Source organism: Aedes albopictus, chromosome 2 (genome assembly GCF_035046485.1).
Source record: "Aedes albopictus strain Foshan chromosome 2, AalbF5, whole genome shotgun sequence".
NCBI lineage: Eukaryota > Metazoa > Arthropoda > Insecta > Diptera > Culicidae > Aedes > Aedes albopictus.
In genome coordinates this window covers 92,890,919-92,918,218 of record NC_085137.1, presented here as the reverse complement: position 1 = coordinate 92,918,218, position 27,300 = coordinate 92,890,919, and the positions used below count along the sequence as shown (strand labels likewise).

Here is a 27,300-nt window from a genome sequence, read left to right as displayed (position 1 = left end):
TACTACATAAATTGCATTGATTTCAAGGTTGCATCGTAGTTTAAGAAGCGTAAGAGGATAGGAACAATGAAGAAGTCATATTTGATTTTAGAGTAGTTTAAGAGGGCTTTCAAGGGAGTTTCAGGGGCTATTCGAGTAGGAGGGTTTAGAGGTGTTTTAGCACGTTCAGTGGGTTTCAGTGGGCTTAAGGAGCGTTCCTGGAGTTGAAATGCCTCTGGAGTGTGAGCTTTTGAACGTTTCAAGGCGTTCAAGTGGGTTTCAGGAAGCCTCAGGACGATTTTTAGGGTGTTCAGTGAGCTTTAGGGGCTTTCAGGAGAGCTTCAGGGGATTTCAAGGCGATTAAACAGGGGATCCCCTTGGATTTCAGGGTATTCAGGACTATTCAGGGTATTCAGGGCTTCAGGGTATTCTAGAAGAGCATCAGAGGGAGGGCGTTCTGATGGGTTTAAAGATGTTTTAGTAGGTTCAGGAGGCTTTACAGGGGTTTCAGGGGGCCAAGGGTTTATTTAAATAAGGTCACGGGGGTCTCAGCGAGATTCAGATTGGTTTCTTTGGGTTTCAAGAGTTTCACTGAGCTTCGGAATCTCTAAGAATAAGAATCAAGAATGTTTTAGAGGTGTTTCAAGGTATTTCAATACATGTTACGTTTACGTTAGCCGTAAAGTAAGAAATTGTTCAGTACTTTAAGGATTAGGCAATAAGTTAAGAACATGCTCCACAATTAGATAGTTGAGCACCCCTGCCAGACGCCTCCACTTCCACCGCTCGCCAGTCAGTCAGAGTAACCACATAAGCACCACCAGCGGGTGTACACACAGGCATACGCTGAGCGAACCACATGCCAATCGAGCAGCACATGAGAGAAAGTACATAGGAGAATATTCTCACGTATCACGCGAGAGCGCGGCGCACCGACTCAATGCGTCACAAATACATACCCCAATCGGGGCTGATCAAGTTCGCCTTCGCCTCAGTAGTCAGTAGTCGCCACCCGTCTTTCGATCGCATCGGTACTAATCGACAGCTGGAGCCTCGTTCATCGCGCGTCCGTCAAAAGAAAAGTTGTCAGGGCTGGAAAAGACAGCCGCCAAAGCAGAAATAATTCGTCTCGAAGGTGCGAGCATTACCAAGATCTGCAATTGCATCAGCAATTGGAAATTCGCGACACTAAACAATCTGATCTTGTAAGTCTCCTTAATATTAGCATCAGAGTTTCCCGTTGCTCATGTGTACATAAATGTGACAGCGAGCCTCCCACCAAATTGTCTCCCAGCTCTTCAAAATCGCAGTGTGCTGCGCTGCTAGGAGGCTCACGAAAATCTGGTAGGTGCGAGCTAGGCACATAGCTCCCGGGGAGCTCGTCTCATGCGCTGCGTGAGCTGTTGGTATCTAAGGTGAAAAACATCTTCTTGGTAACGAAGAACCTCAACAACTTTTTTCCGTACGCAACTCAAGTGTCTGGTTGGTCTATGCAATACGACTAGAGGCTCTCAATGCAAAGGTTAAGGTTTCAATTCTCGTTCGTTTAGGAAGTTTTTGTCATGACATTTTCTAATTTAATCAGCGCATGAGACGAAGCTCATGAGACACATCTTGAGAAAAATGAGGCGCACAACTTTCAGTCTCAAAATGTACAGTGCTCCTGGGAGCTGGCTTGCTATGTGGCTCCCGTACATGGGACTACAGCACACGTACATCAACTCTGATTAGCATGGCTGCCAAATGTGCTGACGCTTTCTTTTCCTCGTGTAATTAGAGGCGCGGTACCGAAGACAATAGCCGATACACAAAAGGCGATTCTGCTGGTGGAACCAGCAGCGGCGTGGCGTGGTCAATCCACGTGGGGTGAGTGATTTTTTCGAGATGGCCGTCACGAGACTGAACATTACTCTCCCATTGTGACAGGAAATAATTCCGGACGGATAAGGCAAGCGATCGCGGGCGCCTTGGTGACAGGCTGCAGATACGGGCCGGAAGCGAATAGATTGCATGGTGAGTGATGTCATCTCAAGTTTCGTTTGGTGTAATGCTGACCTTGATCGTTTAGTGCAGGAAAGTTGCATCTCAACGCACAAACTACAGTGCCACACTCGGACGCATCGCGTACACACGCACACACGGAAAACCCCATATTGGGTGAGTAGGAGGTGTTGGTGACAGGCGCGAGCATCAACTAATTTGTTGCGCGACAGGGTTTTTTTTCTTGTGTGTGTTGCAGATCACGATTGTCGCACGACGCAACACCGGTGCATCGGTGCAACAACACCTCTCGTCGCGAGAATCATTCCGATCCAGGTCGATGCAGCCATAGTGGACTCTTTCTCGTGATCGGCACACGAGATCTTGGGATTTTCCGGTCGGCCGCGCATTCGAGGACGAGAGCAAGCGGGAAAGGAGTGCAGACCAAACGGAGCTGGAGGTTAACCGATCCGCGAGTGAGGTAGAAGCCACCGTGCGACAGCCAGAGAGTGAACCCGTCGTTGCGAATGTCCATACACGAACGGCGGGCGTGAGAAGCGGCAGGCTGGTTCGGTGCGGAAGACCGGTTGGTGGTGAGAGGACCACGATACTCCAGAACAGCGCGCGGAAGAAGGTATCAGCGGCCACGGTGGAGAGATGCAGAGGGTATGATGGCGGTCTGGCTGGCATAGGGGGATCGTGAGTACTCATGATAGTCTAGCTTTAAGGTTACAACATGTGTGTACATTAAGTGCAATAGTACAGGGCACAAAGATAGGAGAATGACCCAAAGGGGTGATAGATCAATTGATTGTCCGTAAATAAACAATGTAACGTAGACGGTATTTTGTTTTTTGTGCGCTATTATTTTGGCTTCCGGGTCTGATCGAGGCTAGCCTTATTCCCCTCGACAGTCTTCCACGACGAAAACTAGCCTCAAGCCGGAGTATTTGGGCGTATCCGCTGGGTAGGAATTCCCGCTTGATTTCTTGCTTGAAAGCCTGCCACGAGAAGAGTAATCGCTGAGACATTGCTCGGGCGTACCAATCCAAGGCGTCATCCTGCAGGAGGTGTTTGATGGAAGAGAGCAACGTTCCGTCGCTCATCCCTTCCGATTTGGCAAAGGTTTCCACGCGGTCTAAGAAGATATTTAAAGATGTTGTGTCTTTCTCTCCTCTGAATTTAAAGGGCCAGTTGTGAACTGCCTTCATCATACGACGGTCTTCTGCCCGCTCCGTGGGTGGTGATCTAGTAGGTCGTTCTCTTCGCGCCAAGCGTTCCAGCAGATCTGCGTATAAGCTGGCATTGTTGACGACGATGTTCCTGAACGTGATCTCATCGTTGTTATTGTTGTTGTTGTTGCTCCCAACGCTTAGGTTATCGTGAAGTATGGGAACGAAGTCTGCTCTTTCCCTTCCGTTGGTGTTAGGGCGTGGGTCTTGCGAACGTCGTAGCGTTACTCCTCTTCCTCGACCTGAAACGGGTGAGCTTGTTGCTGATAGCTGTGGGTCGTATTCCTGTCTGCTGCTGTTGTCGTGTAGATCATGGTTACTATTGTCCAGTTCAGCTCTGCTCGCTAGTGGTGAAACTCCTTCTGTTGACCTTCTGCTCGTGTTGTTGACCAGATCTGACTGCCCCCCTCTCTGCCTGGTAATGGCCTCTGTATCGCGAGTGCCTGGTGAGATCGGATTGGCCACCTGTTGTTGTTGCTGTATGTGTGCGTACGCTCCATCAGTGTTCTCCTGCGTCATTCCGTTTTGTTTCCTGCTGCCTTCTGATTCACGAGCTTCACCATGTGGTTTTAAATTTGTCACTGCACTGTCACTTTTATCACCACGTTTACCGATTTGCGCTAATGCATTGTCTACATCATCCATTAGCACTTTGACAAGCGAACACAATGTTTGCTTTGTGCTCACGAAGGGCGCGAGAGGCTTAATGCTTGCCAACCTGTGATCGTAATGAATTAGTCGCGATCGCAATTGGGAAATAGCGAAAGGGTCTTTGATTTGGATCGCTTCATCGACTAATGTCTTTAATTTACCAATCCTGACTTGACACGTTTCTATGTTTGAAGATGAGCACATTACGTGTTCTGAGCTTTCATATACTCTATCTTGGATGCCTCCTTCTTGTGCCATCAGCTCCTTGAGTTTTAGCACTTTATTTCTATGAGTCGAAGGCCCAAGGTTGACCACAAATCGAATAGCTAGTTCGTAGTCGATTTCTTCATTGCTCAAATGTGTTAAGTCCATTTTGAGAAGTAACAATAATTAAAATCCAAACCAACCAAATCAGCTTAAAGTAATCTGAGCTCAAATATCCAAAATATTTATCAGTCGCACAAATAATTTAGTGGTAATGTTGTGGGTTGTTTGGTTGGGCGCCAATGTCGTGGAAGACTGTCGAGGGGAATAAGGCTAGCCTCGATCAGACCCGGAAGCCAAAATAATAGCAGCATGAGCATGAGCATGAGCATAGATGACCGCACAATTCGTAGTTGCTACTCCGTGATTGACCAGAGCAATCGAAATTGCACAAGGAACCAATGAATAGGGCTTGGGACTAGCTTACTATTCTCAATGTACACAGGTCGAGAGCTCTCAACTTTAATAAGGTCAATAACGGCGCCGGCCACGTCCTTACGGTCATCGAGGATGGAAGGGAATGTTAGTAAGACAAACGTTGTTAAAAAGACCGCGAATCGCTGCATCTCCACGTTTGTCTCAGGAAGGAATTTTTTGTTAGTAGGGTAAGGTACATTGTCAGTCCGGGAGTCACCTATGGTTGGTGATATGATTTGACAATGGATCAATATACACAAACCGCCGTTAACAACCGACCATTTTTCGACGCAAGAACTAGCCAAAAAGAAAATTCTATCGCGCGTCTCCACTCCACTAGGGAGCAGAAACCTTTAGTCTATTCCACACAGAAATACACTGAACGCGACTCACTTGTCGGCGCCCGGATTTTTTTCTCGACCGGCGAACCCGAAGTAACATTTTTCACTCTTTTGTGTAAATGCAAAAATGAAAGAAAATATTTATTATCAACTTAAAGTGTATTGGAAACTAGCGCCGAAGGGAAGCGAAAAATTCGGAACCGACTCGAGCACGGCGCGGGCACACTCGTCCCGTCGTCGGAGCCCCGCAGAGAGAAGAGAAAAAAAAAAATCGCAAAAATCTAGCAAAGCCAGCGCGCGAAGCTTTGCTGCTGCCGAACTACCGCACACTACTGACTGCTTGGCGTCCCGTCGTCGGAGCCCCGCAGAGGGAAGAGGAAAATAAAATCGCAAAAATCTAGCAAAGCGAACGCGCGAAACTTTGCTGCTGCCGAACTACCGCACACTACTGACTGCTTGGCGTCCCGTCGTCGGAGCCCCGCAGAGGGAAGAGGAAAATAAAATCGCAAAAATCTATCAAAGCGAGCGCGCGAAACTTTGCTGCTGCCGAACTACCGCACACTACTGACTGCTTGGCGTCCCGTCGTCGGAGTCCCGCAGAGAGAAGGGGAAAGAAAATCGCAAAAATCTAGCAAAGCGAGCGCGCGAAACTTTGCTGCTGCCGAACTACCGCACACTACTGACTGCTTGGCGTCCCGTCGTCGGAGCCCCGCAGAGAGAAGAGGAAAATAAAATCGCAAAAATCTAGCAAAGCGAACGCGCGAAACTTTGCTGCTGCCGAACTACCGCACACTACTGACTGCTTGGCGTCCCGTCGTCGGAGCCCCGCAGAGAGAAGAGGAAAATAAAATCGCAAAAATCTAGCAAAGCGAACGCGCGAAACTTTGCTGCTGCCGAACTACCGCACACTACTGACTGCTTGGCGTCCCGTCGTCGGAGCCCCGCAGAGAGAAGAGGAAAATAAAATCGCAAAAATCTAGCAAAGCGAACGCGCGAAACTTTGCTGCTGCCGAACTACCGCACACTACTGACTGCTTGGCGTCCCGTCGTCGGAGCCCCGCAGAGAGAAGGGGAAAGAAAATCGCAAAAATCTAGCAAAGCGAGCGCGCGAAACTTTGCTGCTGCCGAACTACCGCACACTACTGACTGCTTGGCGACCCGTCGTCGGAGCCCCGCAGAGGGAAGAGGAAAATAAAATCGCAAAAATCTAGCAAAGCGAACGCGCGAAACTTTGCTGCTGCCGAACTACCGCACACTACTGACTGCTTGGCGACCCGTCGTCGGAGCCCCGCAGAGGGAAGAGGAAAATAAAATCGCAAAAATCTAGCAAAGCGAACGCGCGAAACTTTGCTGCTACCGAACTACCGCACACTACTGACTGCTTGGCGACCCGTCGTCGGAGCCCCGCAGAGGGAAGAGGAAAATAAAATCGCAAAAATCTAGCAAAGCGAACGCGCGAAACTTTGCTGCTGCCGAACTACCGCACACTACTGACTGCTTGGCGTCCCGTCGTCGGAGCCCCGCAGAGAGAAGGGGAAAGAAAATCGCAAAAATCTAGCAAAGCGAGCGCGCGAAACTTTGCTGCTGCCGAACTACCGCACACTACTGACTGCTTGGCGACCCGTCGTCGGAGCCCCGCAGAGGGAAGAGGAAAATAAAATCGCAAAAATCTAGCAAAGCGAACGCGCGAAACTTTGCTGCTACCGAACTACCGCACACTACTGACTGCTTGGCGACCCGTCGTCGGAGCCCCGCAGAGGGAAGAGGAAAATAAAATCGCAAAAATCTAGCAAAGCGAACGCGCGAAACTTTGCTGCTGCCGAACTACCGCACACTACTGACTGCTTGGCGTCCCGTCGTCGGAGCCCCGCAGAGAGAAGAGGAAAATAAAATCGCAAAAATCTAGCAAAGCGAACGCGCGAAACTTTGCTGCTACCGAACTACCGCACACTACTCCAGACCCGGAAGCCAAAATAATAGCGCACACAAACCAAATACCGTTTACGTTACATTGTTTATTTACGGACAATCAATTGATCTATCACCCCTTTGGGTCATTCTCCTATCTTCGTGCCCTGTACTATTGCACTTAATGTACACACATGTTGTAACCTTAAAGCTAGACTATCATGAGTACTCACGATCCCCCTATGCCAGCCAGACCGCCATCATACCCTCTGCATCTCTCCACCGTGGCCGCTGATACCTTCTTCCGCGCGCTGTTCTGGAGTATCGTGGTCCTCTCACCATCAACCGGTCTTCCGCACCGAACCAGCCTGCCGCTTCTCACGCCCGCCGTTCGTGTATGGACATTCGCAACGACAGGTTCACTCTCTGGCTGTCGCACGGTGGCTTCTACCTCACTCGCGGATCGGTTATCCTCCAGCTCCGTTTGGTCTGCACTCCTTTCCCGCTTGCTCTCGTCCTCGAATGCGCGGCCGACCGGAAAATCCCAAGATCTCGTGTGCCGATCACGAGAAAGAGTCCACTATGGCTGCATCGACCTGGATCGGAATGATTCTCGCGACGAGAGGTGTTGTTGCACCGATGCACCGGTGTTGCGTCGTGCGACAATCGTGATCTGCAACACACACAAGAAAAAAAACCCTGTCGCGCAACAAATTAGTTGATGCTCGCGCCTGTCACCAACACCTCCTACTCACCCAATATGGGGTTTTCCGTGTGTGCGTGTGTACGCGATGCGTCCGAGTGTGGCACTGTAGTTTGTGCGTTGAGATGCAACTTTCCTGCACTAAACGATCAAGGTCAGCATTACACCAAACGAAACTTGAGATGACATCACTCACCATGCAATCTATTCGCTTCCGGCCCGTATCTGCAGCCTGTCACCAAGGCGCCCGCGATCGCTTGCCTTATCCGTCCGGAATTATTTCCTGTCACAATGGGAGAGTAATGTTCAGTCTCGTGACGGCCATCTCGAAAAAATCACTCACCCCACGTGGATTGACCACGCCACGCCGCTGCTGGTTCCACCAGCAGAATCGCCTTTTGTGTATCGGCTATTGTCTTCGGTACCGCACCTCTAATTACACGAGGAAAAGAAAGCGTCAGCACATTTGGCAGCCATGCTAATATTAAGGAGACTTACAAGATCAGATTGTTTAGTGTCGCGAATTTCCAATTGCTGATGCAATTGCAGATCTTGGTAATGCTCGCACCTTCGAGACGAATTATTTCTGCTTTGGCGGCTGTCTTTTCCAGCCCTGACAACTTTTCTTTTGACGGACGCGCGATGAACGAGGCTCCAGCTGTCGATTAGTACCGATGCGATCGAAAGACGGGTGGCGACTACTGACTACTGAGGCGAAGGCGAACTTGATCAGCCCCGATTGGGGTATGTATTTGTGACGCATTGAGTCGGTGCGCCGCGCTCTCGCGTGATACGTGAGAATATTCTCCTATGTACTTTCTCTCATGTGCTGCTCGATTGGCATGTGGTTCGCTCAGCGTATGCCTGTGTGTACACCCGCTGGTGGTGCTTATGTGGTTACTCTGACTGACTGGCGAGCGGTGGAAGTGGAGGCGTCTGGCAGGGGTGCTCAACTATCTAATTGTGGAGCATGTTCTTAACTTATTGCCTAATCCTTAAAGTACTGAACAATTTCTTACTTTACGGCTAACGTAAACGTAACATACATTCACTGAAATGGCTTCTATATAGGGGTTCTCATGGCTTTTAGGGAATTTCAGGGATTTAGAAGAACATCAGGAGGTATTCCACAGAAGCTTCAATGCGTTTTTGCAGGTTTCACAGGGCTTCAGCGGATTTCCAGGGTTTTAAAGGAGGTTCAAGGAGGTCTATCAGAAGTTTCCGCAAATCTCAGGGCAAATTGATTTCATGGTGTTGGATTTTAATAAGCTTCACCGGCTTTCAGAGGGCTAAGAGGGAGTTGTTTCCAACGCCCACAGATGGGTTTCAAAGCGATTCAATGGATTTCATGGTGCTTCAACAGAATTCCGGAGGTTTTCGAGGGGTTTCAGAGAGAAATTGGTATGTACATATAAAACCGATACGTAACCGTTATGCTTGCAGATTAAATGACAGATGTAGAACTCAAAGGAGTTTCTAGATACCCTTAGACTTCCTTTCCCTCCAACTTAAACTCGTCTTAACGCCCTCCAACTCCCCCGTCTAACCCTTTTCCTTCATCCTCATTTAAGGTACTCCAACTGCTCTGAATATTCTGAAAAGTCAAATATGTTCATATATAGAAATGCACATCGTTTCTTTTATCATTAACTCTCTAACACAGATAACAATCCTAAATTTCTTTCAGTATATCCTGACAATTCCAGGATTTTTACCTAATAAAATGATTTTTTTTATAGTTTCAGATTATATGGATTTTGTGTACATATGTGAATACCTAAACTATAGTTCTGACAAATACAATTTTAGATATCTGTCAGGTTAACCTTCCTAATGCATCACGTTGGGTACAGCTCGCTGACGTAGTGAACGGGTTGAATCAAACATCACTCTAATGCACAAGGAGGGTAAAACAAGTTTTGGCCTCTAGTGTCCATAAATGTAAAGATAGATCTGTTCATCGCTGCTGGGTACGGTAAATCTCTGCATTGCACGTTGTAAGTAATTAATTGAAAGCCAATGTTGCGGAGGAAAGGCTCCCTATGCCAACGGTTCTAACCCCGATTGATTAACAATTCATGGCTTTTGTGGTTGTTTGAGGTGATGCTGATGGATATCCTGTGCTTGTTTGTTTCAGCCTTGGCATGGCAAGGACGTGCTTGACATATGGGGATTTTTTTTTATTATCGAACACTTTGGGCCGAAGGGTCTCCGATTTCAATGAAAATTTCACCAGAGCTAGAGGTCGTGGATATATGACCATATATGGAATTCAAAAAAATCATAGTCGACTATTTTTCCGGGAATCACTAGATGAAATTTCACGATTTTTCAAAATTTTGTAAAACATCCCAAACTTCAAAAAATCGTATCTCAAAAACTATGCATCGTAGAACAAACTTTTTTTAGTGAAATCGACGCCAAATTACCTCAGCAATCCGATAAAAATACACTGAGAAAAAAGTTTCTCAGAAAATTTTTCACCATAGAGAAAAAACATCTAGAAATGCTGATAAAAGTACCGTCTGTATCATAGATTATTTTGAACAAATTTTTTCCTAGCGCAAAAATTAATGTTCTTCATTTTGTTCTTTGACGCCAAAATGGAATCTCTTACCGTTTTAGAGATATAGCCAAAAAACCAACGGCCAGTCGCTATATTTTCATAGGAAGCCATCTACAACAGCGGCCGTTCACTTGTTGCAACATGTTTGCTTTGCAACGAGCAAATGACATACGCTAATTGTAACGTAACTTTGACACTAACGTGCATCGGAGTGCACTGACAGCACATATATAGCACTTGAGTGCCTTTTGAATGCATTAAATAGTCATGTTTTGCAATGATCGGGTTTCTAACTAAAATGTGTTTCAAATAACAAGTTAACAACGAGCCAATGCCACCGGTGAGCGTAAAATTACTTATAGCACTCATGCCCTATATGTTTTCCATTTCAATTTAAGAAAACTATGAAAACAAAGAAAACTATTAACGGAGAATGGTTACTACTCAGCAAAATATTTGAAATTATACCTAACGAAAAAAAAAATTGCATACGAATTTCTATCTTATTTAACTTAATTTTACATCAAACAATTTCTTGTATGGAATGTTGAACGCAAGCTTCATACTGAGAGCAAGCTGTAAATTTATAAACTGATGGAAAAATGTGTGCGATACGACGAGGTCCTTTTGTTACAGGTTAAATGATATAACATTTCTAACTGTGTAAGCATAGCATGAGCATGAGCATAGATGACCGTACTATTCGTAGTTGCTACTCCGTGATTGACCAGAACAATCGAAGTTGCACAAGGAACCAACAGACGGAGCTTGGGAGTAGCTTACCGTCCTCAATGTGCATCTTCGAGAATTCCAAACTTTATTAGGTCAATAACGGCGCCGGCCACGTCCTTACGGTCATCGAGGAAGGAAAGGAATGTTATTATGACGTGCGTTGCTTACTAAAGACCGAGATCACCTCTGCGTCTCCACGTCTGTCATGGGAAGGACTTTTTGTTAGTGGGGAGGGGAAAGGGCGCATGATATGAGTTCACTTTGGTAAGTGGAGTGATTCATGCAACCCTATTAATATCAAACCACTTATTTTCATTTGGACTAAAACAAAACACATGCCGACATCGAAGATGACGAACCATTCAGATAGTTTTCGAAGTGCGAAAATTAACGAAAGAGAAAATAAAGTGATTTGAACCAACGTGGCTTTGGAACTTGGGCCGACACTTGACGTGACGAACATTTCAATGTCTGTTGACTAAAATCGCAAAAAATGTTGTTTGTTGCATTAATCGTATCATAAACCGCCCCGTACGAAGATGAGCAGTCAAATAGACGACGACGACGACCGAATGAAAACGCGGCCTGTACACTTTGCCTCCAAAAACTCACTCTCGCAAAAATCTAGCAAAGCGAGCGCGCGAAACTTTGCTGCTGCCGAACTACCGCACACTACTGACTGCTTGGCGTCCCGTCGTCGGAGCCCCGCAGAGGGAAGAGGAAAAAAAATCGCAAAAATCTAGCAAAGCGAGCGCGCGAAACTTTGCTGCTGCCGAACTACCGCACACTACTGACTGCTTGGCATCCCGTCGTCGGAGCCCCGCAGAGGGAAGAGGAAAAAAAATCGCAAAAATCTAGCAAAGCGAGCGCGCGAAACTTTGCTGCTGCCGAACTACCGCACACTACTGACTGCTTGGCGTCCCGTCGTCGGAGCCCCGCAGAGGGAAGAGGAAAAAAAATCGCAAAAATCTAGTAAAGCGAGCGCGCAAAACTTTGCTGCTGCCGAACTACCGCACACTACTGACTGCTTGGCGTCCCGTCGTCGGAGCCCCGCAGAGGGAAGAGGAAAAAAAAATCGCAAAAATCTAGCAAAGCGAGCGCGCGAAACTTTGCTGCTGCCGAACTACCGCACACTACTGACTGCTTGGCATCCCGTCGTCGGAGCCCCGCAGAGAGAAGGGGAAAGAAAATCGCAAAAATCTAGCAAAGCGAGCGCGCGAAACTTTGCTGCTGCCGAACTACCGCACACTACTGACTGCTTGGCGTCCCGTCGTCGGAGCCCCGCAGAGGGAAGAGGAAAAAAAATCGCAAAAATCTAGCAAAGCGAGCGCGCGAAACTTTGCTGCTGCCGAACTACCGCACACTACTGACTGCTTGGCGTCCCGTCGTCGGAGCCCCGCAGAGAGAAGGGGAAAGAAAATCGCAAAAATCTAGCAAAGCGAGCGCGCGAAACTTTGCTGCTGCCGAACTACCGCACACTACTGACTGCTTGGCGTCCCGTCGTCGGAGCCCCGCAGAGGGAAGAGGAAAAAAAATCGCAAAAATCTAGCAAAGCGAGCGCGCGAAACTTTGCTGCTGCCGAACTACCGCACACTACTGACTGCTTGGCGTCCCGTCGTCGGAGCCCCGCAGAGAGAAGGGGAAAGAAAATCGCAAAAATCTAGTAAAGCGAGCGCGCAAAACTTTGCTGCTGCCGAACTACCGCACACTACTGACTGCTTGGCGTCCCGTCGTCGGAGCCCCGCAGAGGGAAGAGGAAAAAAAATCGCAAAAATCTAGCAAAGCGAGCGCGCGAAACTTTGCTGCTGCCGAACTACCGCACACTACTGACTGCTTGGCGTCCCGTCGTCGGAGCCCCGCAGAGAGAAGGGGAAAGAAAATCGCAAAAATCTAGCAAAGCGAGCGCGCGAAACTTTGCTGCTGCCGAACTACCGCACACTACTGACTGCTTGGCGTCCCGTCGTCGGAGCCCGGAAGAGGAAAAAAAATCGCAAAAATCTAGCAAAGCGAGCGCGCGAAACTTTGCTGCTGCCGAACTCTTTTGCATTAGGGTCATTTTTGGCCAATCGGCACATTAATTTGACTGTCATGTCGTAGCCAAATAAGTTAGAGATCTGAAATTTTCTGACTTTTCCTAACTTTTGAAAACGAGTATTTTCGAGCTATAATCCGCTTTCAGCGACATCTAGGAAGCGAGCAGCAAAAAAAGTAACACATTTGGCATTAAGGGGTCAAAAATGGCCAATAACTTTGACACGCTCCCAGAAATCCATTTTCGATCCGATTTCCATTCGCTTAGGCTTAAATGAAAGTTATGAGTTCCAAGAATCAGACCGTGACTGATTCGTGGCCATTCCGGAACATGGGCCCCTGTAACCGGTTCCGGAAGGTGCCCACAGGGGACATATACAGATATTAGTGCAGAGGCTCGTTTCGACGATTCAAATGCCGTAATATTTTTCATCTAGAACCTGAAAGCAGCGCGATAATTAGGGCGTGTGCGCATTGACCATACCCGGATATTCCGGAACCGGTTCCGGTGACACCCGCAGAGGCCGTTTTGAGCTCACTTTTCTTCAGTATCGAGGACATTTTGATCAAATTACCAAACTAGCCATGTGACGGCTCTATCTTTATGGTTTTTCATACAAATTACGGTGATAATCCCACCTGCGGCCACCGGAACGTGATATAAAGAAACATGTCTGGAGATGGGAGATATATTATGGGACAGAGATGGGATTCCTCCAGGACTTCCTCCAAGGATTCCTTCAGGAATTCCTCCAGGGTTTCCTTCAAGAAATCCTCCAGGGAATGCTTCAAATATCTCTCAAAGATTCCTGCTAAAATTCCTCCAGGGATTCCTTCAGTAATTCCTCCAGGGATTCCTCTAGAAATTTCTCCAGGGATTCCTCCAAAGATACCCCCAGGAATTCTCACAGACATTCTTTCAGGAATTCCTCCAGGGATTCCTCCAGAGATTTATCCAGGGGTTCCTCCAGGAATTCCTCCACAAATTCTTCCAGACGTTCGTCCAGAGATTCCTCCAGAGATTTCTCCAGGGGTTCTTCCAGGAATTCTTCTAAAGATACCCCCAGGAATTCTCACAGACATTCTTTCAGGGACTCCTCCAGGGATTCCTCCAGAGATTTATCCAGGGGTTCCTCCAGGAATTCCTCCAGGGATTCCTCCACAAATTCTTCCAGAAGTTCCTCCAGAGATTCCTCCAAGAATTCCTCCAGAAATTTCTCCAAGGATTCCTTCACGAATTCCTCCAAGAATTCCTCCATGGATTCCTTCAGAGATTCCTGCAGAGATTTCTCCAGAAATTCCTCCAGAAATTTCTCTCGAGTACCTCCCAAAAATCATCCAGGGATTCTTTCGAGAATTCCTCCAAAAATTCCTCCAGGGAGTCCACCAGGAATTCCTCCAAAGATTCCTTCAGGCATTCCTCCAAGAAATTCTCAAGGGATTCCATCAGGAATTCCTCCAGAGATTTCTCCTGGAATTCTTCCAGGGAATCCCAAAGAAATTCCTCCAGGGATACCTCCAGGAATTCCTCCAGGGATTCCTCCAGGAGTTCCTCCAAAGATACCCCCATGAATTTTTACAGACATTCGTCCAGGGATTCCTCCAGAATTCCCCCAAGGATTTCTCCAGGAATTCCTCCAGGGATTCCTCAAGAGATTTCTCCTGGTATTCTTCTAGGGATTTCTCCAGGAATTCTTCCAGAAGTTCCTCCAGAGATTCCTCCAGCAATTTCTCCAAGGATTCCTTCGGGAATTCCTTCACGAATTCCTCCAAGAATTCTTTCAGAGATTTCTGCAGAGATTCCTGCAAAAAATCCTCCAGGAATTATTCCAAGGATTCCTTCAGGAATTTCTCCAAGAATTCTTCCAGGAATTTCTCCAGAGTACCTCCCAGAAAAACTCCAAGGAAACTTTCAAGAGTTTCTTCAAAAAATTCTCCAGGGATTTCTTCAAGGATTCCTCCCAGAATTTCTTCAGGAATTTCACAAGGGATTCCTCCAAGAAATTTTCCTGATATTCCTCCAATAATTTTTCCAGGGATTCTTCCACGGATACCTCCAGGAATTCCTCCAGGGATTCCTCCAGGGATTTCTTCGGGAAATCCTCCTAAGAAACCTCTAGGCATTCCCACAGATATTCCTCCAGGGATTCCTCCAGAAATTCCTACAGGGATTCCTCCAGGAATTCCTTCAGGGATTCATCCAGGAATTTCTCCAGGGATCGATCCAGGAATTTTTCAAAACGTTTTTACAGATATTCCTCCAGTGATTCATGCAGGAATTTCTCCAAGGATTCCTTCAGAAATTACTTCACAAATTCCTCCAAGAATTCCTCCACGGATTCCTTCAGAGATATCTGAAGAGATTTCTCTTAAAATGCCTCAAGGGATTCCTCCTAAATTTTTCAAGAATTCCTCCATGTATTCTTCCAGGAATCCTCCAGAGATTCCTCCAAGAAATCCTCCAGAGGTTCCTTTATAATTTCCTCCAGGGATTCCTGCAGGATTTCCTCCAATGATGTTGCTAGGCATTTGTTCAAAATTGTCTTGAGAGGTTTCTCTAGAAATTCCTCCAGGGATTATTTCAGAACTTCATGAAAGGATTCCTCCTGTGATTCCTGCAGGATTTCTTCCTGGAATTCTCCAGGATTTCCACCTAGAATTTCTCCAGAAATTCCTCCAGGGATCTACTAAGGAACTTATCTAAGGATTCTTTCAAGGATTCCTCCAATGGTTTCCCCAGGAATTCGTCCAGAAATTCCTCCAGGGATTCCTCCATGGATACCTCAAGGAGTTCTTCCAGGATTTACTCAAGGAATTCCTCCAAAGGTACCTCCAGGAGTTCCCACTGACATTCTTCCAGGGATTCCTCCAGGAATTTATCCAGAGATTCCTCCAGGAATTTCTCCACGGATATTTCCAGGATTTTTTCCAGGGATTCCTCCAGATATTACTCCAAGAATTCCTCCGGGGATTCCTCTAGGAATTTTTCCAAAGATACCCTAGGAATTCTCACAGACATTCTTCCAGGAATTCCTCCAGAACTTCCTCCACGGGTTGCTCCAGAGATTCCTCTTGGAATTCCTCCGGGGATTTACTCAGAAATTCATCTAAGGATTCCTTCCAGGACCTCCAGGGATTCCTCCTACGATTTTTCTAGGAATTCGTCCAGGAATTCCTCCATGGATTCCTCCAGAGATACCTACAGGAATTCTTCAACGGGTTCTTCCAGGAATTCTTCCACGAGTTGTTCCAGGAATTCTTCCAAAAATACTTCCAGGAATTTTCACAGACATACTTCCAGGGATTTACTCAGGAATTCATCTAAGGATTCCTCCAGGAATTCGTCCAAGAATTCCTCCAGGGATACCTCCAGGAATTCTAACAGGTTGTCCTATCGAAATTGCTCCAAAGATACCTCCAGGAATTCTCACAGGCAATCCTTCAGGGATTCCTCCAGCAAATCCTCCAGGGATGCTTCCACGAATTCTTAGAGGGATTCCTCCAGGCAGTCATCCAGGGATTCCTCCAGAAATTTCTTCAGGCATTCCCCAGAAATTCTTTCAGACGTACCCCCAAGGATTTCTCCAAGAATTTCTTCGAAGTTCCTCCAGGGATTCCTCCATGAATTTCTTAAAGGAATTCTTGAGGAATTTCTTCACAAATTCCTTCATGAATTCCTCCAAGAAGTCCTCCAGGAGTTCTTTCAGGAATTCCTCCAAGAATTCCTCCAGGAAATCCTTCAGAGATTCAATCAGAGATACCTTCAGAAATTCCTCCGAGGATTCCTCCAGGAGTTCCTCCAGATATTCCTCCAAGAAATCATCCAGGGTTTCCTTAGGAATTCCTCCAGAGATCCCTTCAAAAATTCCTCAACGGATTCCTTCAGGAATTCTTACAGACTTTTTTCAAGGATTCCTCCAGAAATTCGTTCAGGGATTCGTCCAGGAATTTCTTCAGGGATTTCCCTAGGAATTCTTTCAGACGTTCATCCAAGGATTCCTCCAGGAATTCCTTCGGGATTCCTCCACGAATTTCTCCAGGAATTCCTCCAGGAATTTCTCCAAAGAATTCTTTAGGTATTCCTTCACGAATTCCTCCAAGAATTCCTTCAAGAATTCCTTCAATGATTCATTCAGTATTCCGCTAAGAATTCCTTCAGAAAATTCTATAAGACTTCTTCTTCTTCTTAATGGCTCGACGTCCTCACTGGGACCTGCCTCGCTTCAACTTAATGTTCTTTGAGCACTTCCACAGTTATTAATTGAAGGGCTTTCTTTGCCTGCCATTGCATGAATTTGTATATTGTGAGGCAAGTACAATGGTACACTATGCCCAGGGAATCGAGAAAATTTTCCCGACCAGAACGGGAATCGAACCCGCCATCTCCGGATGGGCGATCCATAGCCTTAACCACTAGGCTAACTGGAGACCCCAAGACATCCTCCAGGAATTCTTTTAGGGATTCCTCCAGAGATACCTGCAGGGATTTCTCCATAGTTTCCTCCAGAAATTCCTCCAGAGATTCAACCAGGGATTCCTACAGAAATTCCTTCAAGGATTCTTCCAGCAATTTCTTGAGGAAATCTCGAAGGAATTTCTGGACGAACCTCTAGAGGAATTCATGGAGCAATTTCTGAAGAAATCTCTGGAGAAACAGCTGTAAAAATCCTTAGACGATTTTTTGAGGACTCTGAAATAATACATAAAAGAATTCCTGGAGGAATTCCTCGAGGAATTTCTGAAGGAATCCCTGGAGGAATCCTTGAAGGAGTTCCTGGAAGAATCCCTGAAGGAATTCCTGGAGAAATCCTTGAAGAAATTTCTAGATGAATCTTTGAAGGAATTCCTCGAGGGATCCCTGAAGAAATTCCTGAAAGAATCCGACGAGGAATCCTTGAAGGAATCTCTGGAGGAATCCTTGAAGGAATTTGTGGAGAAATCCTTGAAGAAGTTTTCTGGATGAATCCTTCAATGAATTCCTGGAGGGATCCTTGAAAGAATTCTTGAAGAAATCCTTGAATGAATTCCTAGAGGAATGCTTGATGGTATTCCTGGAGGAATCCTTGAAGAAATTTCTGGAGGAATCCTTGAAGTAGTTCCTGGAGGAATGCTTGGAGGAATTTCAAAAGGAATTCTTGAAGGCATTCCATGAGGAATCCTTGAAGGAACTTTTGGAAGAATCCTTGAATGAATTCCTGGAAAAATCCTTGATGAAATTCCTGGAGGAATCCTTGAAGAAATTCCTGGAGAAATCCTTGAAGGAATTCCTGAAGAAATCTTTGAAGAAATTCCTGGAGAAATCGTTGGAGGAATTCCTGGAGGAATGCTTGAAGGAATTTCTGAAAAAATCCTTGAATGCATTCCCTTAGGAATCTTTGGAGCAACTCCTAGAGGACTTCTTGAAGAAACTCCTGGAGGAACTCTTGAAGAAATTCCTGGAGGAATTCTAGAAGGAATTTTTGCAGGAATCCTTGGAGGAATTCCTGGAGGAATTCTTGCAGGAGTTCCTTGAGGAATCCTTGAAGGAATTCCTGGAGGAATCCTTGAAGGAATTCCTGGAAGAATCCTTGAAGGAATTCCTGGAGGAATGCATGAAGGAATTCCTTGAGAAATCCTTGAAGGAATTCCTCGAGGAATCCCTGGAGGAATCCTTGAAGGAGTACCTGAAAGAATCCCTGAAGGAATTCCTGGAGAAATCCTTGAAGGAATTTCTTGAGGAATCTTTGGAGAAATTCCTCGAGGATTCCCTGAAGGAATTCCAGAAAGAATCCAACGAGGAATGTCTGGAGGAATCCCTGGAGGAATCCTTGAAGGAATTCCTAGAGGAATCCTTGAAGAAATTCCTTGAGGAATTTTCTGGAGGAATCCTTGAAGGAATCCCTGGAGGGACCCTTGAAAGAATTCCTGGAGAAATCCTTGAAAGAATTCCTGGAGAAATCCTTGAATGAATTCCTGGAGGAATCCTTGAAGAAATTCCCTGAGGAATCCTTGACGAAATTCCTGGAGGAATCCTTGAAGTAATTCCTGGAGAAATCCGTGAAGGAATTCCTGGAGAAATCTTTGAAGAAATTCCTGGAGAAATCGTTGGAGGAATTCCTGGAGGAATCTTTGAAGGAATTCCAGGAGGAATCTACCTGAACAAATTCCTGGAGGAATGCTTGAAGGAATCCCTGGAGGAATCATGGAGGAAATTCCTGGAGGAATCCTGGAAGAAATTCAAGGTGGCATCCTTGAAGAAATTTCTGGAGGAATCTACCTGAAGGAATTCCTGGAGGAATGCTTGAAGGAATTCTTAGAGGAATCCTGGAAGAAATTCCTGGAGGAATCCTGGAAGAAATTCATGGAGGAGTCCTAGAAGGAATTCATGGAGAAATCTTAGAAGGAATTCCTGGAGGAATCTTTTTGAAGGAATTCCTGGAGAAATGCTTGATGGAATTTTTGGAGGGATCCTTGAAGGAATTCCTAGTGGAATCCTTGAAGGAATTCCTGGAGGAATCCCTGACGGAATCCTTGGAGGTATTTCTGGACGAACCTCTAGAGGATTTTATGGAGAAATTTCTGAGGGATTTTTTGGAGGAATTCCTTGGGGAATCTCTTTAGAAGTTTTTGGAGAAGTTCTTGGGGTTTCCTTGAAAATTTCATGAGGAATCTTTGAAGGAATTCCTTGACGAATACCTGACTTGGATGAATTTCTTCGGGAATTCTTAGAGGATTTCCTGTAGGGATCCTAGTCGGAGTTTGTGGAGGAATCTCTGGGAGAATTTTTTGAGGATTTCCTAAAGGAACTCTTAGAGAAATATTTGAAGGAATTCATGGTGTATTTCATTCAAAAATCTCTGGTGGAATGGGAGGGGTTTCTGCAGGAATTCCTTCAGGAATCGCTCAGGAATTTTTGGAGTAATTCCCGGGAAATTCCTAAAAGAACCACTGGAGGATTTCCTAGAGCTGGAGAAATTCCTGGAGGAATTATATTGAGAATAAATTATGGAATCCCTGGAGGAATTTCTTAAGAATTTACTGAAAGATTTCCTCCACGAATACTGACGAAATCTCTGGAGGAATTCCTGGGATAATCCCTAGAGAAATTTCTGGATGAATATTTGAAGGCATTCTGGGAGGGACTTCTGAAGGAATCCCTGGAGGAAACTCTGGAGAAATTCCTAAAGGAATTCCTTGAGTAAGAACTGGAGGAAAACTTTAGAGAAATGACTGGAGGAATCCATAGAGTAATTATCGGAGGAATCCTCAGAGAAATTCCGAGAATTTCCTGAGGAATTCCAGTATGTACCTTTGGAAGATTTGCTGGTGGTATACCGTAGGAATTTTCCTGGAGGAATTTCTGGAGGTGCCGTTGGAGAAATTCGTAAAGAAATGGTATGCTCAGAATATTCTCCAAACATGTTTCTTCATGTCACATTCCAGTGGCCGCGTTTGGGCCAGTTTTATCAATGGCGCCTTTCCGGATTATCACTGTTATTTGTATGAAAAACCATAAAGATAGAGCTGACTAGTTGTGTACTAGTTTGGTAATGTGTTCAAAATTTCCTTGATACTGAAGAAAAGTGAGCTCAAAACAGCTCCGGGTCTCACCGGAACCGGTTCCGGAATATCCGGATATGGTCAATGCGCTCACGCCCTAATTATCGCGCTGCTTTCAGGTTCTGGATGAAAAATATTACGGCATTTGAATCGTCGAAACGAGCCTCTGCACTAATATCTGTATATGTCCCCTGTGGGCACCTTCCGGAACCGGTTACAGGGGCCCATGTTCCGGAATGGCCACGAATCAGTCACGGTCTGATTCTTGGAACTCATATCTTTCATTTAAGCCTAAGAGAATGGAATTCGGATCTAAAATGGATTTTTGGGAGCGTGTCAAAGTTATTGGCCATTTTTGACCCCTTAATGCCAAATGTGTTACTTTTTCTTAATGCAGAAGGAAGGTTAACCAGGTTAAATGATATAACATTTTTAACTGTGTAAGTAACAAAAATGCATAGCTGTGTAGTATTTTTTGATTATAATTATTTTGCTTCGTTCAGAAATAACGAAAGCATTCTAGAAATTTTCAAAAGATATAGATAGTTAAGGATCCAATATTGACCCATGAAACTTCGTAAATACACAGGCTGTGAATGAAAATGAGGACGTTAGAGGATTTCTTGAAATTAAACATTTACTTGACATCTTAGAGCATTAAACAATTTTAGACAATATTTTAATCATTCGAACCGTGCACCGACTTATTGGTTGATTCGAATATATTATGGGTAGTAGTATGGGTTTGTCATGCTCGTTCTGAAAACTGATTAAGTCTTTTTGACAACAAATTGTTAGTTGGAAAAAAGTGATGAATTGATTGATCTTACATTTCAGTGTTTTTTCTATTAATCAATGTCAAAACTTACTTTAACGGTAATGATCGATCCTCCAGCGTATCGTGCTGTCTCAACTGTTGTCAACTCAGTAGCTCTATACAGAGCTCGGTATTAATCTTTGCTAACCATTGCTGAATATTATTATCATCACTGTTGGAATTGTGTCGCTTCTTAGAACAGGAAAAGCTTGGTTTGAAGCAACAATGTTTTATTTGCGCGTTAAGAAGTTGTATGCATGGTAAAATTTAATTTGCTGCCCGTACTAATTAGTACATGTTTATTTTATTATCTGTATTAACGAGATTTTTAGCCATAGGCTAGTTCATCTCGGGACCCACACTTTACTTCCCTTCGTATGTCGGGAGTGGGATTCGATCCCAGGTCCTTGGCGTGACAGTCACGAGCTGTAACCATCACACCAGATCCGCTCCAGAGAGTACATGTTTGTTCCTCTCATCCATTGTATATATCTTTTAAAGTTCCGTTAAGTTTTAAATTAGTGTTTTTTTCTAAAACACATTATACAAACACATTATGCACAGACCATGCTATTTATTAAATATTGAGTGGAAAATGTCTCTTTATGGTGTATAGAAGAATCCACATACCAATGATCATTTAAGCAACAAAAACTCTTTAAAAACAAAACAAAGCTTTACATGTGTAAAGAGACGTTATAGTTACCTGATATCCACTCATCTCTAACGGCATATGATTGCTTTGATTGAAAAAAAAAAAAAAATACGTTGAAATCTGTTGAAATATGCGTTTGCTCGTTGTAAACTTGTTATTTGCAACGCTTTCTAGTTACAAATCCATTAATTTCAAAATTTGATAAGTTGTTGCATTTAAAAGGCACTAAAGTGCCATATATGTGCTGTCAGTGCACTCCGATTCACGCTAGTGTCAAAATTACGTTACAATTAGCGTATGTCTTTTGCTCGCCGCAAAGCAAATATGTTGCAACAAGTGAACGGCCGCTGTTGTAGATGGCTTCCTATGAAAATATAGCGACTGGCCGTTGGTTTTTTGGCTATATCTCTAAAACGGTAAGAGATTCCATTTTGGCGTCAAAGAACAAAATGAAGAACATTAATTTTTGCGCTAGGAAAAATTTTGTTCAAAATAATCTATGATACAGACGGTACTTTTATCAGCATTTCTAGATGTTTTTTCTCTATGGTGAAAAATTTTCTGAGAAACTTTTTTCTCAGTGTATTTTTATCGGATTGCTGAGGTAATTTGGCGTCGATTTCACTAAAAAAAGTTTGTTCTACGATGCATAGTTTTTGAGATATGATTTTTTGAAGTTTGGGGTATTTTGAAAAATTTGGGAAAATTGTGAAATTTCATCTAGCGTTTTTCGGGAAAATAGTCCACTATGATTTTTTTGAATTCCAAATTTGATCATATATCCACGTCCTCTAGCTCTGGTGAAATTTTCATTGAAATCGGAGACCCTTCGGCCCAAACCTGTTCGGTAATAAAAAAAAATCCCCATATGTCGTATGCAGAAGGATTTGCCAATGAGTTGAGGCATTTGAAGGCTGAAACAGGACTGGCAGCTCTTTCCATGAGGTTTAGGAGCACTGGTAGCTGCAGGGACTTAAATTAAATGTAATATTCTAGGTTAGAGAATTCGGCTTATCAGTCCTTGATTCTCCAGAGCAAAAACAGTTAATATTCGTCCCTATATTCCGGTAACGGTTCTTACCATCCTTAGGGAAAAATCTGTTACCGAAACGTAGAGGCGTATCAGTACCGGTTTCCCCCTTTTCCCCCACGTAAAGAATCTAGTAATCGAAAATTACCAAACTTTCATCAATCGCATTCCTCCGAGAGTTTAGGTTGCAAAGGGAAATACTTGAATCACTCTTTGTGTAGCCGCTCTTCTGATTCCGAATGGGGATCGGACAAATCGCGCGTAGGGTGCGAGCGTTAGCAACCCGCTGCGCTGTGCTGGGCCGTGATTGAGGAACGCCGAACCCGGTGAAGGTTGCGATAATAACCTTACCCTACCACGACCGCACCGTTCGTTACCTTCATTCCGAAAGGCTGTTGCGATATATTTTATTAAGCATTATCGACATTTTCAGCCAACCATTGGCGTAGCTAGGGGGGGGTTCCAGGGGTGCCTGGCACCCCCTAGAACATTTCCTTGATAGTTACCTAAAATTTCAAACTTCACACATTAATTCCATTATTTACATTCGAATAAAATATAAGCACACCCGTAATTACTTATATACCTGTTGTACGTTTTGGCGTTTTGAATATCGGTAAGAAAAATCAACAGACTTCTCCTTGGATTCCTCCAGAAATACCTTTATCTATTCATACAGTGATATCTCTAGGCTTCCTTTATGGATTCTTCCCGATATTTCTTCAATAAACTTCCCCTAGGATTTTCCAGGCAGTTCGTCCTGATGGGGTTGTACATACTAGAAATTTCTGCAGAGATTGATCCAGCAATTTCTCCTAGGATTTCTTTCGAAATTCTTACTGTGATACTTCTAGGAATTATTCTTGGAATTCCTCTGAAATTTTGTCTTGGGATTCCTTGAGGGATTCCTGGTGGGATTATTCTAGACAATCTAACTGGGATTCTTTCAGAAGTTCCTCAGGCGATTCCTTTTATTTTATTCATATTTAATTCAGAGATTCTTCCAGAAATTTCTCATGAAATTTCTTCAGCTTTCATTGGCCTTCTTCCGGAAATTGTGGCTAGGATTCCTCAAGCAATTCCTGCTGCGAATCTCTTAGAACTCTTCCAAAAACTCTCACTTTGGTACCTTCAGGAATTCTACTAGGGAAGATCTTCCGGCAATTCTTCCGGAAAATCTACCTGGATTTTTTTTTAAATCCCTTCGGTGATTATTCCAGAGATTTATTTAAGGATTTAACCAGGACTTCCTCCAAAGGTACTTTCAGAATTGCCACAGGGGATATATCCGAGAGCTTCTATTGCCCTTCCTTCATGAATTCTAGCTGGAAATCTTCAAGCAATGCCCATTAGGACTCCTTCAGAATTATATTCAGAGTAATTAGGACTCCTGGCATACTGCATACACTTTCGGGATATCTTACTGAGATTCCTCCACAAATTCCCCCTGCGATTCCATCAGGGATTCCTCCAGTATACTTCTACCGATTCTTTCAAAGAGTACTGTATGTATTCCTCTAGGCATATATTAGAGGAACTTCTCTTAGGAAATCCCTGGCATTCCTGATTCTAGGATTCCTCCAGAAATTACTTCTATGAAACCTCCCTGAATTCTAGGAGTTCCTTCAGATATTTCTGCTGGGATTCCTCAAGCAATTCCTGCGGTTCTTCCAGCTATTCTTCCTCCAGAAATTCTAACGATCAAAATTAAATAACTTTTTTTAGGTTGGTTCTAGAGGTTTGGCGTGTTCTACAAAGTTTTTCTGCATGGTAAAAGGCGTCTTCTGATAAAATGTAATTAATGATTAATCCCCCTAGAAGTGAGATAAAATTTTTATTTTTTCAAATTTTTTTTTAGAGGTTTGACGTCTTCGGCAAAGTTGTAGCTCCTAATAAAAGAAAAAAACTTTGTAGAACATGTCAAAGCTCCAGCTCTTACGGTTTTCAAGATATGGAGCGTTTTGTGCGAAGTACCCCTAAATCTAGTTTTTTCAGTGTAGCTTTAACAGATGAAATCCTACAGTTTTGCGACCTTCTACCTTCTTGTTCAGGACGTCAAAATACACATTTCTTCCGAAGATGTTAAGTCATTATATCTTAAACAAAAAAGTTATAGGCAAATTTATTTTAAGGTGCACTTTCACCTTAAGTATCTATTTCAGGCGCAAAATGGCGCAGATGGCTCAGTCGGTAGGTGAAAGATTAGTTTTTTTACTATCTCTTGAGGGTGGAAACCCTCGTGGGCAATAGTGGGAAAAGTGTTTTAAATACAAGGCAAAAACTTATTATTTTGCCTGTAATACAAGAAAAAAAATAAAAAAATACATAATTGAGATGCCCGCTGTAATTTTTAATGCACTGTGTTGCTTCCGGCAGAATCTTTACAACATTTTTGTGCTGACCAAACAGAATATTTTTTGATGATTTTGAATTCATATTGTAAACTATCAGATGGTCTGGTAAAAAACCACAGCTGTGGTACTTCAGAAATTATGCTGCGGTTTATTTTAGAGCTTACTCCTGTATATTTGCAGGGATCTTTCCAGGCAATCTGCCTGGGATTCTTGCAGAAATCTCTTTTGTTGTTCTATCAGGCTCCAAGGACTCATCCAGAAATTCCTCCAAAGATTTTATCCAAAGATTCCTCCACAAATTCCTCATGGAATTCCTGCGGAAAATCCATTTGGCCCTCCACCAAGAATACCTCAAACAACTCCTCCTGCGGTTCGTCCAGCAATTCCTTCAAAAATTTTTACTATGATACGTCTAGAAATTCTTCTAGTGATTCCTACACGAATTTATCCTAGCATTAGGGCTGCTCCGGGAAATCGTCCTGGGATTTCTTCAGAAAATCCTCCTGCGATTCCTTCAGGGCCTTCCCCATTGATTCTTCCAGAATACCTCTACCGGTCCAGGGAATTCTCTAGGTATTCCATGAATTTTTCCTTTGGATTCCCCCAGGCATTCCTGATGGGGTTCTCTATAAATTCTTGTATAGTTTCCTCCAGCAATTCCTCCTAAGATTTCTACAATGATACACCGTAGAATCCTTCTTAGAATACCTCCTGAGATTTTTCCTATGATTTCTTCAGAAGCTCTCCGGTGATTCCTCTAGGAATTTTTATCCGATATAGTTTATCCAAGGACTCTCTCCTAAATTTCTCATGGGATTCCTCGAGGAACTCCTCTTGGCCTTCCTCCAGAAATTTCCAGCAATTCCTCCTCGCACTCCTCCAGAAATTCTTACTGTTATACCAACCGGAATTCATCTAAGAATTTCTCCAGGGATTCTCCAATAAACTTGCTAGCATTATTCAAGACAATCTTTCTAGGAGCCTTGCAGAAGTACCTTCGATGTTTTCTCCTGGAAATACTATTTTTTTCCATGGATTTCTCCAAATACTTTTTATTTGATTTTTCCAAGGATCCCGCTTGACTTTCATCCAAGAACTCCTCCTGGGATTACATAAGCGATTCTTGCTGCTTCTAATGTTTCAGGAATCCCTCTAGGTATTTCTCCTGGCATTCTTGCTAGGATTCTTCTAGGTGGTTTTTCTAGGATACTTTCAGAAATTCCTTTGATTCTTCTAGACATTTTTTCAAAGACTCATCCAGGAATATATCTAGAGTTTGTTTTTTCATGGATTACTCTAGAAATCCTGGAATTCCTCTTGGCCTTCTTCAAGGAATTTCAGCTGAAGTAATCCTGATACAAATCTCTAGAGACTTCCCTAAACGAATTTCGGGATTAGTTGAAATTTCCAGAGAAATCTTAGAAGGTATTACTAGGGAAATCTGTAGTGAAACCCTATAGGATTGTACGAAAAAAAAACTTGTAATTAATTAGAATGCACAGAATCTTGCTGATTGACAAATTGAGAGATGAATTTTCGAAAAAAAAAACGAGTGCTGGTGGGATTCGAACCCACGACTCCGTATTCGCTAGACCGTAGTGTGGTTAATTCTTTGAGGATTGCTTCGGCATAGTTGTTTTTTTTTTTAAATTTCTTAGATAGTTTCAATGGCATTTAATCAGCAAATTCTTTGGATATTTTCTTATAATTGCTATGGCTATTCCTCTGAAATTATTCCAGCAATTTCTTTTTCTGTTATTTTGCAAATTTTGCAGGCAATTTTACTTTACCATGATTATTATTTTTTAATTCTTTATGATTTAATTGTATTTACATTTATTGCTTCCGGGAACTGCTGAATTGGAAATTCACAAATTCTCAACAGGGCTTGCTCAAAGAAAATCCTATGAAACTCACGCAAAACTTCCTGACAAATTCCCAAAGAAATTGTCGGAAAAAACATCAAAATTGCCCTAAAACTTTCAAAGTATTTTTCAAAAGAATTCATATAAGAATTACCAGAGAAATTCCTGAAGAAAATATTAAGCTTTTTTAAAGAAATTGACCAAATCCAATCTCAAAATAAATTGCCGACATATAT

The 27,300-nt window shown here is 43.8% G+C and overlaps 2 protein-coding genes across 5 annotated transcripts in view; one reads left to right on the top strand and one right to left on the bottom strand.

The window, feature by feature from the left end:
* LOC109431814 (CD109 antigen) overlaps positions 1–27,300 on the top strand; it is a 228,428-nt gene that overhangs the window by 82,783 nt on the left and 118,345 nt on the right. The window lies entirely within an intron of this gene.
* LOC115254959 (uncharacterized) lies at positions 6,832–8,238 on the bottom strand. The gene is made up of 6 exons (XM_062854583.1): positions 8,178–8,238; positions 7,974–8,133; positions 7,819–7,907; positions 7,672–7,758; positions 7,528–7,616; positions 6,832–7,471 (listed from the first exon to the last, which is right to left on the bottom strand). Exons 1-6 carry the CDS (start codon positions 8,236–8,238, stop codon positions 7,220–7,222), a joined length of 738 nt encoding a protein of 245 aa, XP_062710567.1. The 3' UTR covers positions 6,832–7,219.

What these genes read in the sequence shown, in the direction of transcription:
- LOC115254959 (XM_062854583.1), bottom strand. Translation starts at nt 8,238, where the DNA reads ATGCGTCACAAATACATACCCCAATCGGGGCTGATCAAGTTCGCCTTC. An exon ending in GGAAGCGAATAGATTGCATG is followed by an intron (nt 7,617 to 7,671) that starts GTGAGTGATGTC and finishes TTGATCGTTTAG; the next exon opens with TGCAGGAAAGTTGCATCTCA. An exon ending in CACGGAAAACCCCATATTGG is followed by an intron (nt 7,472 to 7,527) that starts GTGAGTAGGAGG and finishes GTTGCGCGACAG; the next exon opens with GGTTTTTTTTCTTGTGTGTG.